Source organism: Penicillium malachiteum (assembly GCF_028827825.1).
Source record: "Penicillium malachiteum strain IBT 17515 chromosome Unknown utg000002l:1.0-8849297.0:1.0-8852440.0, whole genome shotgun sequence".
In the NCBI taxonomy this organism is placed as follows: domain Eukaryota; kingdom Fungi; phylum Ascomycota; class Eurotiomycetes; order Eurotiales; family Aspergillaceae; genus Penicillium; species Penicillium malachiteum.
This window is the reverse complement of record NW_026643095.1, coordinates 5253986-5268723: the sequence shown is the minus strand read 5'-3', so window position 1 is coordinate 5268723 and position 14738 is coordinate 5253986. Positions and strand designations below refer to the sequence as shown.

The 14738-nt window shown below is 45.8% G+C and overlaps 5 protein-coding genes across 5 annotated transcripts; 4 read left to right on the top strand and 1 right to left on the bottom strand.

Annotated features, from left to right (window-relative positions):
- Positions 1-810: 810 nt before the first annotated feature.
- On the top strand, positions 811-3492 carry N7483_004942 (glycoside hydrolase family 55 protein; the record flags this gene model as incomplete). The annotated part of the gene is made up of 5 exons (XM_057088379.1): positions 811-1150; positions 1209-1667; positions 1722-2907; positions 2962-3054; positions 3114-3492. 5 exons carry the CDS (start codon positions 811-813, stop codon positions 3490-3492), a joined length of 2457 nt encoding a protein of 818 aa, XP_056948208.1.
- A 323-nt stretch (positions 3493-3815) lies between these two features.
- On the bottom strand, positions 3816-4984 carry N7483_004941 (uncharacterized protein; the record flags this gene model as incomplete). Its single annotated transcript, XM_057088378.1, has 3 exons — positions 3816-4394; positions 4584-4875; positions 4926-4984. The coding sequence occupies 3 exons, from the start codon at positions 4982-4984 to the stop codon at positions 3816-3818; spliced, it is 930 nt and encodes a 309-aa protein (XP_056948207.1).
- An 885-nt stretch (positions 4985-5869) lies between these two features.
- On the top strand, positions 5870-7020 carry N7483_004940 (cyclase family protein; the record flags this gene model as incomplete). The annotated part of the gene is made up of 4 exons (XM_057088377.1): positions 5870-6206; positions 6261-6338; positions 6397-6911; positions 6973-7020. 4 exons carry the CDS (start codon positions 5870-5872, stop codon positions 7018-7020), a joined length of 978 nt encoding a protein of 325 aa, XP_056948206.1.
- Positions 7021-8818: 1798 nt separating this feature from the next.
- Positions 8819-9097, top strand: N7483_004939 (uncharacterized protein; the record flags this gene model as incomplete). Its single annotated transcript, XM_057088376.1, has 2 exons — positions 8819-8897; positions 8958-9097. The coding sequence occupies 2 exons, from the start codon at positions 8819-8821 to the stop codon at positions 9095-9097; spliced, it is 219 nt and encodes a 72-aa protein (XP_056948205.1).
- Positions 9098-9572: 475 nt separating this feature from the next.
- Positions 9573-14168, top strand: N7483_004938 (uncharacterized protein; the record flags this gene model as incomplete). Its single annotated transcript, XM_057088375.1, has 3 exons — positions 9573-9626; positions 9685-9993; positions 10062-14168. The coding sequence occupies 3 exons, from the start codon at positions 9573-9575 to the stop codon at positions 14166-14168; spliced, it is 4470 nt and encodes a 1489-aa protein (XP_056948204.1).
- Between the last annotated feature and the right edge of the window lie 570 nt (positions 14169-14738).

Genomic DNA, 14738 nt, shown 5'->3' with positions numbered 1-14738 from the left:
AAATACGCTTTCTGAGCACTTTAAGGGTGGGGAGAAAATCATTCAAGAATCTTCAAGTTTTTCAACTTGAAGTTGAGAAATTAGCATTTGGAATGGAGTATAGTAGGCATAATACGCCCTTCTATCTACTCATCTACTCCTCCCTGTGACACTAAACATGACCCCTGAGTCGCATTTCTCTTTATTTGGTGGCGGCAATAAAATCTGCAGCTAGTCACATTCCTTTCCGCTTTTCGATTAACTCCGCTAGACTAGTCCCAATGGATCATCAATATGATGTGATTCTTCAAAGAATACTAACCTCTATTGGCGAGGCGCCAATGTATCGTCAGGGGCACAGAGAACTATCCACCCTCCGTGGGGCAGGATCGGCATTGTTGATTCCAATCCTTTCCACCCAGATCATGAGGTAGTCCGTCCAGCGTGACAACCTGAATCCTTAGCGGAGATTTGACTGCTTCATTCTTTCAGTCATGCTCCTATTTCAGGGTCATTTGCAATATATTTATCCGTTTCAAGTTGTATTCCGGGGTAGGATTCTATAAACAGTTCTAAGAGTGTGGCGGCCCAAACAAAGACCACCTGGGTGTGGAGGCCATGCGCTCTCTTGCTCCACACCCCCAGCTGGGATGATGACACGCGCGTAGCACGGAGTGAACTAGGACGGTTTACTCCGTATCATACATCACATCAATCCTGTTCGCGAACCTGCAAAGTTGGGTGGTTATAAGACTGGAGGATTGTCCTCTGAAGAACTTGAATCATTGACCCGCTCCACTAAGGCTCCTCAAGAGAAAGCTTGGTGTCAACATGCATTTTCCTTCTTTACTCTCCTACTGTTCGTTGCTTGCATATGCTCATGCCCATGTGGTAGACACAAGGCATGTTGCTAAGGCACATCGAGACGCTCATTTCAATCGCGCAGTTCATGCGCCATACGACAAAAAATCAAAAACCTCGGGCCTGCACATTCCTTCTCCTGCAGCATCCCTTGATGTTTCTGTGGATATATCGATCAATACAGACGCGACAGAGTCCGATGAGGCTTCATACTGGCTGGCAGATATTGCGCACCAGGGAATCGCGGCATTCAACACCAACCCATCAGACTATACTGTTTTCCGTAATGTCAAGGACTACGGTGCTGTAGGTATGTACTCAGCAAACCCCTCGTTCCACGTGAATGCAATGGCTAACAAATTTCAAAGGCGACGGTGTAACCGATGACACTGCAGCCATCAATTCAGCTATCAGCTCTGGAGGTCGCTTTGGCCCATCCAGCGGAGAAACGTCGACCACCACCCCTGCGATTGTATACTTCCCTGCTGGAACTTATTTGATCTCGACCTCCATCATCGACTACTACTTTACCCAGATCATCGGTAACCCGAACGACCTTCCTGTGATCAAGGCCACTTCGGGATTCTCAGGCTTGGGCTTGATTGATGGAGACCAATACCAGAGCAGTGGAGATCAAGGATGGACTTCGACAAATGTCTTTTTTAGACAAATTCGGAATTTGAAGTTGGACCTGACGAATATTGCGGCTGGAACTTCTGCTACAGGTATTCACTGGCCTACTGCACAAGCTACTAGCATCCAGAATGTTGAGATTATCATGAGCTCGGACTCGGGAACTCAACATCAGGGTCTCTTTATTGAGAATGGTGAGATGTAATCTATCAATTCATACGATGAATCAACGCTGACAAATTCCACAGGATCCGGCGGTTTCTTGAATGACATCGTCACCACTGGTGGCTTGTATGGAGCAAATATTGGTAACCAACAGTTTACCATGCGCAACCTGACTATCAATAATGCTGTGACTGCTATCTCTCAGATTTGGAACTGGGGTTGGACCTACCAAGGTCTGACCATCAAGAACTGTACCACTGCGATCTCCATCAACAATGGCGGTGCTGGTGATCAGTTGGTCGGCTCCGTTAATGTTCTTGATAGCAGCATCTCTGATTGTTCCACCTTCATCACCACTGCCTGGGAGACCTCCTCGTCGACTAATGGCAGTCTCATTCTGGAGAATATTTCTCTCGAAGATGTCTCTGTTGCTGTGGAGGGACCTAGTGGTACAGTTCTCGCTGGATCATCAGGATCAACTACTATCAGTGCCTGGGGCCAGGGCCATAAGTATGCTCCCAGTGGTCCCACCAACTTCCAGGGAAGCTTCACTGCACCAACTCGCCCATCTGCTTTACTGGCTAGCGGGTCCACAAGTTATTACACCAAATCGAAGCCTCAGTATGCCGCATCACCCACATCTTCATTCGTGAGCATCAGAAGTGCAGGTGCTACTGGTGATGGTACTACCGATGACACTACTGCCATAAACGCTGCCCTGACATCGGCCGCCTCATCTGGTTCGATTGTCTTCTTTGATCAGGGAACTTACAAGGTTACGAATACCATTTACTTCCCTCCTGGCGTGCGGGTTGTTGGAGAAGCATACCCAGTAATCATGGCCAGTGGAAGTACCTTTGCCGATATGTCAACTCCTATCCCTGTTGTTCAGGTTGGCAAGTCCGGAGAGTCTGGCTCAATTGAATGGTCGGATATGATTATCAGCACGCAAGGGTCTACGCCCGGCGCCGTCCTAATCGAGTGGAACCTCGCAGCTGATCTGGGATCTGGAATGTGGGATGTCCATACCCGCATTGGTGGATTTGATGGCTCAGACCAACAGGTCGCCCAGTGCCCTACTTCAGCATCTGTTTCCGCAACCTGCGAGGTCGCGTACATGTCTATGCATATCACAAATTCTGCAAGCGGAGTATACATGGAGAACAACTGGCTGTGGACAGCGGACCACGACATTGATGATCCTGACAACACTCGCGTTTCCGTTTATTCTGGTCGTGGTCTTCTGATTGAAGGAAAAAATATCTGGCTGTATGTTCATTCTCTCCAAGTCTTATAATTGTCTTCTCACTAACATCTATCTAGCTACGGAACTGCTGTCGAGCACCACGCCCTCTACCAATACGAGTTTGCTGGCGCTACTTCGGTCGTGGCGGGCTTTATCCAAACAGAAACACCGTAAGTCGGAATGGATAATATTTTCAGATCCGGGAAACCCAGCTAACCTCCTTTTCTAGATACTACCAACCAGACCCAGATGCCGCCAACGGCCCATACCCCACAAATGCCACTCTCTTCGACCCAGACTACAGCACCTGTCTTTCAGGTAACTGCGACGCCTTGGGTCTTCGCATTCTCGACAGCACAAACATACTCATCTACGGCGCTGGCTTGTACAGCTTCTTCGATAACTATAGCACCACCTGTTCAGACTTCCCATCGGACACCTGCCAGAGCGAGATCTTCAGTATTGAGGGTACCAACAGCGGCTTGACGGTTTACAATCTCAACACCGTGGGAGTGACCAACATGATTGTTGAGAGTGGTACATCAATTGCACTTGCTAGTGATAACGAGGCGATTTATGGTGGTACCATCGCATACTTCACTCTTTAAGTATTTTTCTTTGACTTTTCTTGTCATATTTTGTTACACTTCAACTTGCTATACGCACCATTTTTCTTGGATAGACCCGCAAAACTGCATTTCATTTCAATTCTATAGGGCGGACAGCCCGCGATTACTTCCCAATCGCAATTCTCTTTTCAATATAACATTTTCGGATGAATTGATCAAGTCTTGATAAGCTAAATCTGCATAAGAATCAAACTCGATTTTAAATGCTCAGATTAAGTCTTTTGATATTAATTTATTTTTCGCTTTAATGTAATAAATCTAGTAAATGACCTTTCTCCTTGCATACTGGTACTCGACCCAGATCATCCATTCGACTTATTCTCCAAAGACATACGTCTGCGATGAGCAGAAATATGACTGGTACGGACCAGTGGCATTGGCTTGATATCTTTAGGGTCGACCTTATGTATCATATCCTTCTCCGTCAGCCCTGTTTTGCTTGAACTGATATACAAATATTGAGATAGACCTGGTACAGTTGCCGTGAAGAGCGAGTATCGCATCCATCGACCACTTAATCTGTCATTTGGACCGGCTGGACCTATTGATTTCCCTCGATCCACAAGAGCCATTGCTGGGACCCACGATGGGATCATCAGTTGCCGGTCCGGATCGTCTTTGGGCGCGTTGTAGATATTGACATCAACCATTATAGCTAGGATGTAGCTAATGGACCCATCTGCAGTCTTCATACACTCGTACCCCATGATCTGTGGAAACGGAGAGTCAAGTCCCTTTGCCACCCGTGGACCTTGTAGGAGTGTCATGTCATCTGAGTAGATTTTTATTGGTCCACAACCGGCGTCGTCTATGAAATCGAATTCAATCTCCGGGTCGTACTTGATGTCGAGATCTTGACCAAGTCGAAGAACAAGGGGGAGCTCTAGGCAGGTTAGAGGATCTGGTGAAATATGAGCTCGGAAAGTACCAATCACATACAACATATTGTCCGTCTCTATCAGTAGAACAAACGGTTTTCAATGCGTTTACCGAAGTTGGTCCGAGTGAGGTTCTCTTGATATCAGTTAGAGTGTATGCTTCTCTTAGAAAATTTCATAAATCCGACTTACCCCTTCAACCCAGAATCCCTTATACCCCTTGTGTTGCCTGTTGACTGCCTTGAACTCATCCCAATCAAACTTCTCCTTCTTAGAGATCTTTTTTCCACGAGACCAATAAGTGATTTGGCCATTCATCTGTAAATCCCCACATTCATATTCATTTAGAATAGCTTCAACATTGGGAAGCTCCTCGAAGATGTCACCTTTCTCATATAGCTCAGACCTTAATCCCTTGAGATTTTCCATTCGTTGAATAGCATCCCAACTAAGCTCTTTATCTTTATATGGCGCAGTCAGCATTCTAATAAATCCGTCAGTAAACTTTTCCACATTTTTGTTAAGATAGCTCACTCTCGATCGGCCTTGGCCTCTTCCAAAACCTTTAGTCTAATCTCAAAGATATAGGGCATTATATTTTCTTTAATTCTTTCTCTACATCTTTGAATCTGAGCATCTAAATCACGTGGATCGAGATCAGGCTCATCGATGCTCCATCCGGATGGTAGCTTTGACCAATTATCAAGAGGCTTAGTTCTTTTATGGCTCGAATTCTTATTCTCACGAGACGATGAAGCTTTTGAGATGCGATTCTAGACTTTGTCTCTGCAGTTGAGCATATGAATGTCAGTTTTTTCTCATTTCTTGAAGTGATAAGCACTACCTTTTGCAGACATTTTCCGAAAATTGTACAGTATTTTCTTTCAGTCGTCAAGCTCTTTTTGGCTTGATCCTAGCCAGAGTCAATTGATCAAGGCCACCTGAACATGAGACAAAATGGGGTATCAGGTCATTAATATGTATAATGAGAAATGGAAGATACAAAGTAAAGTAAAAGAATGAAGTCATCAGGGTTTACTGAAGGAAATATTCTTGGGCAATCGCTTGTATTAATGTGTTCTTTGATTTTCCCTTCCTCATCTTATGCTTTCAAATGTTGAAGCACAAAGAAACATCCACTTGAACACACAAACATCAGAGACGCTTGGCGTTCCTAAAATAGCATACCTGGAATACTCTAGGTGCACCGCTCAAGCAAGTCAATTTGAATATGAAGACCTCGATTTTTCAGATCTCTGACTCCACGGAGAGAATGCCGGAAAACGACTCTTCATCACCGGAAATGAATCCGGCCGGGGAGTGGAGTGTGGGGTATAAGTTCAAGGCGGGGCTATGACTCGGGTAAAGAGGCCAAAGATATCCCGAATGTTGGTTAGCACTGATCTATTTAACTAAAATCGTATTTCCAGTAGCTGGGGCTGTACTTAAATTCTTCGATAATTTTGAGACGATTTAATATGTCAGCAAACCAAGATCCAACATCAATCCCATTTGAAGCACTTCCCCTGGATCCTAATGGACCTCCAGGGAATGCATGGGGACGATTCGGCCCTAATGATGAATTGGGCACTTTGAATTTGTTGACACCAGAGGTGATTGTTGAGGCTGCTAAGGAAATCAAAACGGGTGTTCGCATCTCAATTGACTGGTTGCTTAGCATGCCTTCTTTTCCAAGCTTCAACCGCAACCCCTTCAAACAAGAGCTTGTACTTCGACATCCAAACTGTGTTTTCGATGATATCTTGACTTTCAATAGTCAAGGCTCATCTCAGTGGGATGGATTCAGACATTATGGTCAGTTTGTGACACCGTGAGAATCAATTCATGAAAGCTGACCATGAAGAACAGCTAATCAGAAGGCGCGAAAGTTTTACAATGGACACACAACAGAAGAAATTGAGAGTTCAGATGTGATAGGTCTTCATAGTAAGAGTGACTATGAAAAATCTGAGATTGAAAGTTCATGCTGACTTGCTTTTGACAGCTGTTGTTGAACACGGTGGTATGACGGGTCGTGGTGTTTTATTGGATTTCGCCGACTGGGCTTCAACCAACTCCATATCGGTGTCAGCTCTAGAGTCCGAGGCTATTACCCTGGAACAAATCAAACAAGTTGTGATCGACCACAAACTTGAGTTCAGAAAAGGAGACATTTTATTGATCCGCAGTGGATTTACTGCAGCTTACAATGAGTTGACTGAGCAACAACGCAGAGACATGCCCAATCGGCCCTCCCCAGATTTCAATGGCGTCGAGGCAACCGAGGGTATGCTGCGATGGCTCTGGGAACACCAGTTCGCAGCTGTGGGCGGAGATGCCCCGAGCTTTGAACGAGCTCCGATCCGCGGCAGTCATGCGGATCCAAATTTCAATCTCCACGAATGGGTCTTAGCGGGATGGGGCACACCAATCGGGGAGATGTTTGATTTAGAGAAGCTCTCTGCTCACTGTAAGACTACAGGGAGATATAGTTTTTTCTTGTCCAGTATGCCACTTAAGGTATGGTTTTGTCCTATCAGATTGGTGATTATCGGTCTAATGCCTAACTAACGAAAACCAGGTTGCTGGTGGCGTCGCGAGTCCACCAAATGCATTTGCCATTTTTTAACTTGTTTTAGGACTCTTGACTCTTGCGAGTCCTATCCCTGTTTGAAAAATTTGCCATTCTCCGAAGGCCCAGGGTGTTGCTGGAATCCTGGAATACTTTGAGATGTAACCTGTCAGCTGCTTTTACAGGGAAGAGATGGCATAAACTATACTTCAAGTTTGCCTCTAAACCTTTGGGAGATTCAATTCAATTCATGGGTATCCAGACCTAAGGCCGAGTGCTCCAATGGCTTTGGTCCTTGGAGAGAATTTACTATGCCCAGTCAGAATTCTGTTCTCATCCTTTTGTCTTATGGAAGTAGTACTAGTACCAAATGACGATTCATGCTCTCTGAGCTTATGCCCGTCGTTATTCTTGAGGTGCATGCCTCTCACCGAATATCTTCAGTGTATTATGATTAGTGGTTTCTGTTTCGAAATATACTCGAGTATATCGAGGTAAATGTTAAAACTCGAAGTCACAGTATTCCATGGAACCTTAGTTGACAATCTGTGAAGGTACTCGTACCTAGTACTTTCAGTCCAGACTAGCGATCGATGTTTCAGTCTTCAAATTTTCAAACATTTTGAACATTGGAAGCAAGTGGCGATCTTGCAGAGAACTTAAATCTAGACCAGATATTGCATGTATGCAGCATGCCCATGAGCCAATGGAATGGCAACCTTTGGAGCTTCCAAGAAACAGGCATAATATTGCAAGGCTTCTCAGGGATGTAATTGCTAAAAAGCATACATACATGCACAGCAGTATCATTCGGATTCAGTAAAGATCTGACAGTATGACACGGGGGACCTAACAATCAATCGCCTGGTGCATCCATCTATTTCTGATTAACCTGGTCCAAGTCTGTATGATTGCCATAATTCATGCGATCGAGGTTTCTACTACTTGATCGAATTTGATCAAGAAGTATTTACGTGAATGAGGATTCATGGATGAAATCTAAATCGCTTTGATGCATACATGCAAAATTCTCTCATATCCATGTGGATGTATACCGAGAAAAGACTAGTACTCGTATTCTTGAGTTATACAAGATTTGAAGGAGAGTTCTGGAACACTGAAATAAATCCGGAAGGAGTCTTTACAAACCTAAGAATAAGTAGAGCAATGGGCAGTAGCTTGAGCCAAAATCTCAACTTGAAGGTTGTATTAAAATTTTCTGGATTATAGTATCAAAATTCCCCGAAGGCGTAGTATAACGAAAGTTGAGAAGTATTATCTCTTGCTGCTACGCATGCCATCTGAGAGTGCAAGATAATGATGTAGTGAATAATAAAATAATATCTAAAAGCTGGTGAAACCTCGTACCTAGGGAAAATTCAAAAACTGAAGGTGCCCAGGACTCGATGCCATGTCCACTTGGGATTCAATAATCGCTCACGCCCAATGAGCTACTTGTTTGACGTAGTAGCATGGAGAAATTTCAGAATAATGACATCAAAAAGAGCAGGGACAATAAAATTCGGACTAGAGGAGACATTGTGACTGGCTTTGATTCTGAAGTCTCGGAGGTTATATTCAGATGATGACTTCAATGTCTGACCAGGACGAGGAAATGTTCTCCTTCATATGAAATACATGGAAAAGAAAATGGTATAAAAGACCATGATCTCCCAGATCAAGTCCCAAGATATCAGAAATCGAAAACAGAGACTTCGACAACCCAGCTTTCAGACTAAATCGGTAGGATCCACCACTTGATATTGAAATGTCCCAAGTCCTTTCCAGATAGAAGAAGACAGTCAATACTAACGATCCCATAGCTCTTAAATCAATACTTAGTTACACCGACATCATGCAGTTCAACTATATTCTCGCTCTCATTGGCCTAGCAGGCGTTGCCCTCGCTGTCCCTGCCCCGGACGCTCAGCCAGGTATGCACTTGCATCGAGTAGATCTACGTTGGATTCAAGCAGCTAAACACTCGACTATAGACATGACAAAGCGGGCTGACGAGGCTCAAGCCAACACTCAGAACGGCCAGAATGGCCAAAATGGCCAGTGGTGGGGACCAGGCTATTGGGGACACCCCTGGCACCCATATGGGCCATACTACGGTGGTGGCTGGCACTAGTAGATCTGAAGCTTGACTTCAATAATGGATGCTTTGGATTATTTGACGGGAAAGAAAGTCTAGTCGGAAGATAATTACTGGCATGGAATAGTGGTGGCCCGGGTGGAATAGTGATAGTGTCGTCGTCGGTCTTTACTGAATTGCAACCCAGCCGGAGAGGCTCAAGTTTGATATTTTCACATGACCAATCTAGTAGAATTCTCCCATTTCAGTTGTTAAAATAACCACATACTTTTCTTGAAAAAAAGGTGGACTGAGTTCTGCACTTGCACATGTGGTTGCCATACTAAATACTAGAGAGGTGGTTGGTATGCGGCGTTGCGGCTTTTAGTAAATTGCGGTGTCCACCGGAGGATCATTGTTCCCACACCCCGCGTCTGGAATGAAATGAAACGTATCAGATCCTCCATTGACTCACCTGGACATCATTGACTTCAAGTTGACCTGTTGTTTTCATTTCTCCATGGATTGAACCATGAACCAAGTTCCTTTATTTGAAGACGCCGGGCACGGTTGTCGCCAATTCTGGGTACGAAGACCTTAAACAAGCTCCTTACATCGGCATCGGGCGGCACTGACCAATCTAGGACGCGAGAAACGCATGGTTATCCCCGTGCGCATTAAACTATATTGCGATCATTCCCGCCAGTGCGGCTTTGCTCATATTAATATGTCACATCTTTCATCCACTGTTTCGACGATGGAGCCCGAAATGGATGCGTCCTTTTATTTCCGAATGGGATGAACGACCAGATATCGCTGCCGAGGGAGCAAAACGATCCCTCCAGTGGACTATTGCTCTTCTAACATGTGGAGTTATTGGATTATCCACGGAAGTTACACAATCATTTCCTTTGAGCGTTGATGCTCCATCGCTGGTACTTGCCGCATCATGGGTAAGTTCAAGTTCTCATCCGAGCGGAGCTCAGATTAAAAGGTAATTGATGATTGACAAAAAAAATAGTTCGCCGGATGTGCTTTGATTATAGCCAAACGTCCAAGAGCATGCTCCATCGCACTGTTGGGATATTTCACTCTCACTTTCATCGTCGAGTCAATTCTGGCAGTTCAATCCGATGCCCACTCCGGATTTAAACTGATCGCGCGCTACATTTCTGCCACCGCGGCTTTTGCCGCCTGTTGCACAATCTTGATGATGCCATTCAGAAACCCATCGCTGCCAGTGTCTGATATCAGTGCCGTGGGCCAAACGCCATCAGATGAGCTTCGAAGCCCGGAAGATAATCTTCGGCTATGGCAATTCCTGACTGTCTCGTGGATGGCACCTCTCATATTCGTTGGAAGAGACCGACAGTTGAATGAGCCCGATGTCTGGCGTCTTGGCTTTGAATTCCAACATCGCCGCCTTCATGACAAGTTTCGTCACATGAAGGGATCAGTTCTTGCTAGAGTGCTGAAGGCAAACATCCTAGATGTTTTCATAATATCTTTCATTTCCTTCCTGGAACTGTTTTGTTCATTCTCAGATCCGATCTTGCTACAACAGCTGCTGCAGGCGATGCAGAATACAACAGGCCCCAAAAGAGTCCCATTGACCTATGCTTTTTTCTGGCTAGTTATCCGATTGGTTGCTGCACAGGCTCAAGTATTGAGTCTTTGGTATGGTCGCCGCAGCTATGAAAGATCTAGAGGTGAACTTATTATGATGGTCTACGAAAAAGCGCTATCAAGGAAGAACGTTGTCGGGTTGCAAATCGAGACCAAGAAAGGCCCGATCGGTGAAGAGAATGCCAATGGAAATGGCACGTCGACACAAGAGACGGAGTCTTCGTCGGTTAAAGTCGGTTTTTGGAGACGCCTCATTCCAGGGAGAGGCAAAAAGGAGCCCACAAAAGCAAAAGAGGCTGCTTCTATGGGCAAGATTCTTAATCTTCTACGAGGAGATGTATATGAAGTGGCACAACGATTCTGGGAAATTGATGCCCTCATCGATGGCCCCGTTGGATTATTCATCGCCGTGGGTCTTGTCTGGAAACTCTTTGGACCGTCCTGCTTTCTTGGTGTTCTAGCGGTCATTGTTGGCCAAGTGACCAACGCAGTGATTACCCGGTATCTATTCAAATGGGAAAAGACCAGGCGGGCCGCAACAGATTCACGCCTACAGATTACATCACAGTTTGTGGAGGCGATTCGGCATCTGCGTTGGTATGGATGGCACAATCATTGGCTCAAACAAGTCATGGATGCTCGGCAACATGAATTGAATTTACGAGTAATAACTAGCCTGTGGCAGCTTGTTATCCGATTTGTCAATTCTTTCTCTAGTGGTGTGTTCCCAGTCATCGCTTTATATGCCTACACAATGCTTGCAGGACATAGCTTGCGAATTGATATAATCTTCCCTGCACTGCAAATTTTCAGTATGTTAGAAGGGCGACTACGGGACCTGCCTAGCCTAATCACAAGGTTGATCAACGCCTATATTGCTCTCGGTAGAATTGAGGACTTCATGGCCGAGCCAGACAAGGCAAATGTTCCAACTGAGACTCAATTAGGTGACATGAAATTTGAATTGCAATCCTGCTCATTTGCGTGGCCAGGAAAGTTGACACCGGTCCTTAGTGATGTGAATGTGACGATCTCTCAAGGCCTCACCGTGGTCGTTGGGAAAGTAGGAGCTGGTAAGACTGCCTTTCTGCAAGCATTATTGGGCGAACTCGACACTCTGAGTGGCAAATCTCATACTCCAAATGAGCAGATGGGATATTGTGCACAGACGCCTTGGTTGCAAAGTATGAGCATCCGCGATAATATCCTGTTCTCGGCTCCTTATGAGGAGGCTCGCTATAAGCAGACTTTGGAAGTCTGCGCTCTTCTTCCAGATCTCTCAAACTTCAAACATGGCGATTTGACTTTTGTGGGAGAGAATGGAATTGGTCTCTCGGGAGGACAGAAGGCTCGTGTGGCCCTTGCTCGCGCAGTGTACAGTTCATCTCGGGTGTTAGTACTTGATGACCCACTATCTGCGCTGGACCACAACACAGCCCAGTATGTGGTGCGAAAGTGTTTGACAGGCCCCTTGATGGTAAACCGTACTGTGATTGTTGTGACACATCGCACGGCTCTGGTTCAAGGAATTGCAGATCAAATCATTGAAATAAACGAAGGCCACGTCACTGTTCTTGACAAAGAGACCATCTCTAGTTCAATTGAAGAGACTGGTCATCTGGCAGGCATCTTCAACCGGGATTCTGAGGCCGGAGCGGAGGAGACAAATCTCGAGGACCATGCAAACGCGGTGCCAGACAAGTTCATTGAAGAGGAACACCGCGCGGAATGGGGTGTCAAAGCTCGCGTCTACTGGACTTATATCAAGGCTGGAAAGTATCGCTGGTGGTTGACTCTTGTGTTTGTGATAACCGTCTATCGACTTACGTCTGTGGGTGAAACATGGTTTCTGAAGGGATGGGGTGAAGCTTATAATCGTACCTCGTCGACGTTTGGTGGTCCTTCAGTTTGGAACCAAGCTCCATTTGGGGACTCCATTTTAATATCTGCATCTAGCATTGACGCCTACGTGCTTCCTCAGGACCCACTGGATAGACTACCTGATCCCCGGGACGATATTCATCCATGGCTGTGGTTATTCTTTGCTATTGCTTCCTTCCAGGCAGTCGCAATGCTCATCTCCCAATTATTGATGCTAGCGATTATCTACTATGCTGGCAAGAGACTTTTCCGGCAGGTCATCTCACGGGTTAGCCACGCGAACTTTCGATTCTTCGATGTCACCCCGGTCGGGCGACTGATGAACCGTCTCACTTCAGACATTGGAGTAGTAGATGGCAATATCAGTGAACAGTTTCAAGGCATTGCCTTCGTAGCCATCACCTGGGTGTCTTCGATAATGGTCATCGCAAGCGCTACCCCATTGTTTCTTGTCTTCTCCTTGGCCCTCACTCTCACGTTTGTACTCATTTTCCTGCGGTTCCTACCGACGTCACAAAGTCTTAGACGACTCGAGATGGTATCCCTGTCGCCACTCATGTCCAACTTTGGAGAACTTCTTCATGGATTGACCACAGTTCGCGCTTTCCGCGCTCAAGAAAGATTCCAGACTCGTGTCATATCCGTTGTTGATAAATTCCAAGGAATGGATCACTTCTACTGGTCTCTCCAGGCTTGGCTTATGAGTCGATTCGAATGCCTATCCGCCGCTGCGACGTTCTGCCTTACGGCCATAGCATTATACACAGATACCACCCCTGGACTGATGGCATTTGTACTGCTTGCAGCGAACAATTTTGTGAACTCCACTCACAGTCTATGCAGACAATATGGCCAGTTGCAGATGGACTTCGTCTCAGTCGAACGTGTTGATGAGCTACTCCACATCGAAGAAGAGCCGCCAGGAACGGTAGACCCACCGGCAGCATGGCCTATCTATGGTAGCGATATCACTTTTGAGAACGTCACCATCCGGTATGCACCACACCTCGATCCTGCTCTTTCCGATGTCTCCCTCCGAATCCCTGGTGGATCCACTGCAGCCATTGTGGGCCGCACTGGTAGCGGCAAATCCACGTTGGCAGTCTCCCTGCTCAGCGTAATTAGACCAGAGACTGGCTGTGTAACGATAGACGGAATCAACATCGCAAACGTCAACACCCAAGCACTCCGAACCAGGGTCACCTTTGTTGCACAGGATCCAGTGCTATTCCCTGGCAGTGTTCGTCTGAACCTTGATCCCACCGAAGAGTTTTCAGATGAACAGTGCTCTGAGGTTTTGGAGCGCCTTTGTGGTCGTCATGGATGGAAGCTTGATACCCATATCGAGGCTGGTGGTCGGAATCTGAGTCAGGGTCAGCGACAACTGATTGCGCTCACCCGTGCTGTGCTCCGACGGAGCCCGATTGTCATCCTGGATGAGGCTACAGCATCTATCGATCATGAAACATCACTTGAAATGCAGCAGATCGTGCGTGAAGAGCTTCGATTATCTACTGTAATCACGATTGCCCACCGGATCGAAGCTGTGAAAGATGCGGACTATTTTGTCGTGCTGGAGCAGGGACGTGTCACTCGACAAGGTCATGTCAGTGACTTGTGAGCTGTGAGCTTTCATAGAATTGATATAATCATATCTCTGAGGACAAATGAAGCATCACTTCCCAAGTTCAAGTCTTTTCAGCAAGCAAAATCGAATAAAATGATATGCCTAGGACATTGAACCAAAAGCTCCCTGCACATACTGTGTAGACACCCGGCAGTGACTCCAACACCATTTTCAACTGCTAGTATTCTCCTGGTAGACATATGCATACTTCAGACTTGTCCATATCTAGAAATTATTTTCGGGGCATCTCCGCACTTCGCTTGAGTTCAGGTGAGGAGTTCAAGTTTCCACCATAGCTGTAACAATGGTGTGATCAAGGCTTAAGCTCAATCTGAAGCTAGATGGATTCTTCAGATTGATGCTCGCAATGGAATACCCCATTCAAAAGAAGAATTAGCGATATGATAGGATGTAAAATAGGCTTGAAATTGCAAACATTGAGAAATAAGAGAAAAGCTATTACATATTGCATATTAAGGTATGCGGCCTTAAAGAATTCGATAAAACAATATGATAAAAACGTCCGCATACGCCTTCGTCTGCACCGCTGATGCCATAGTGTCT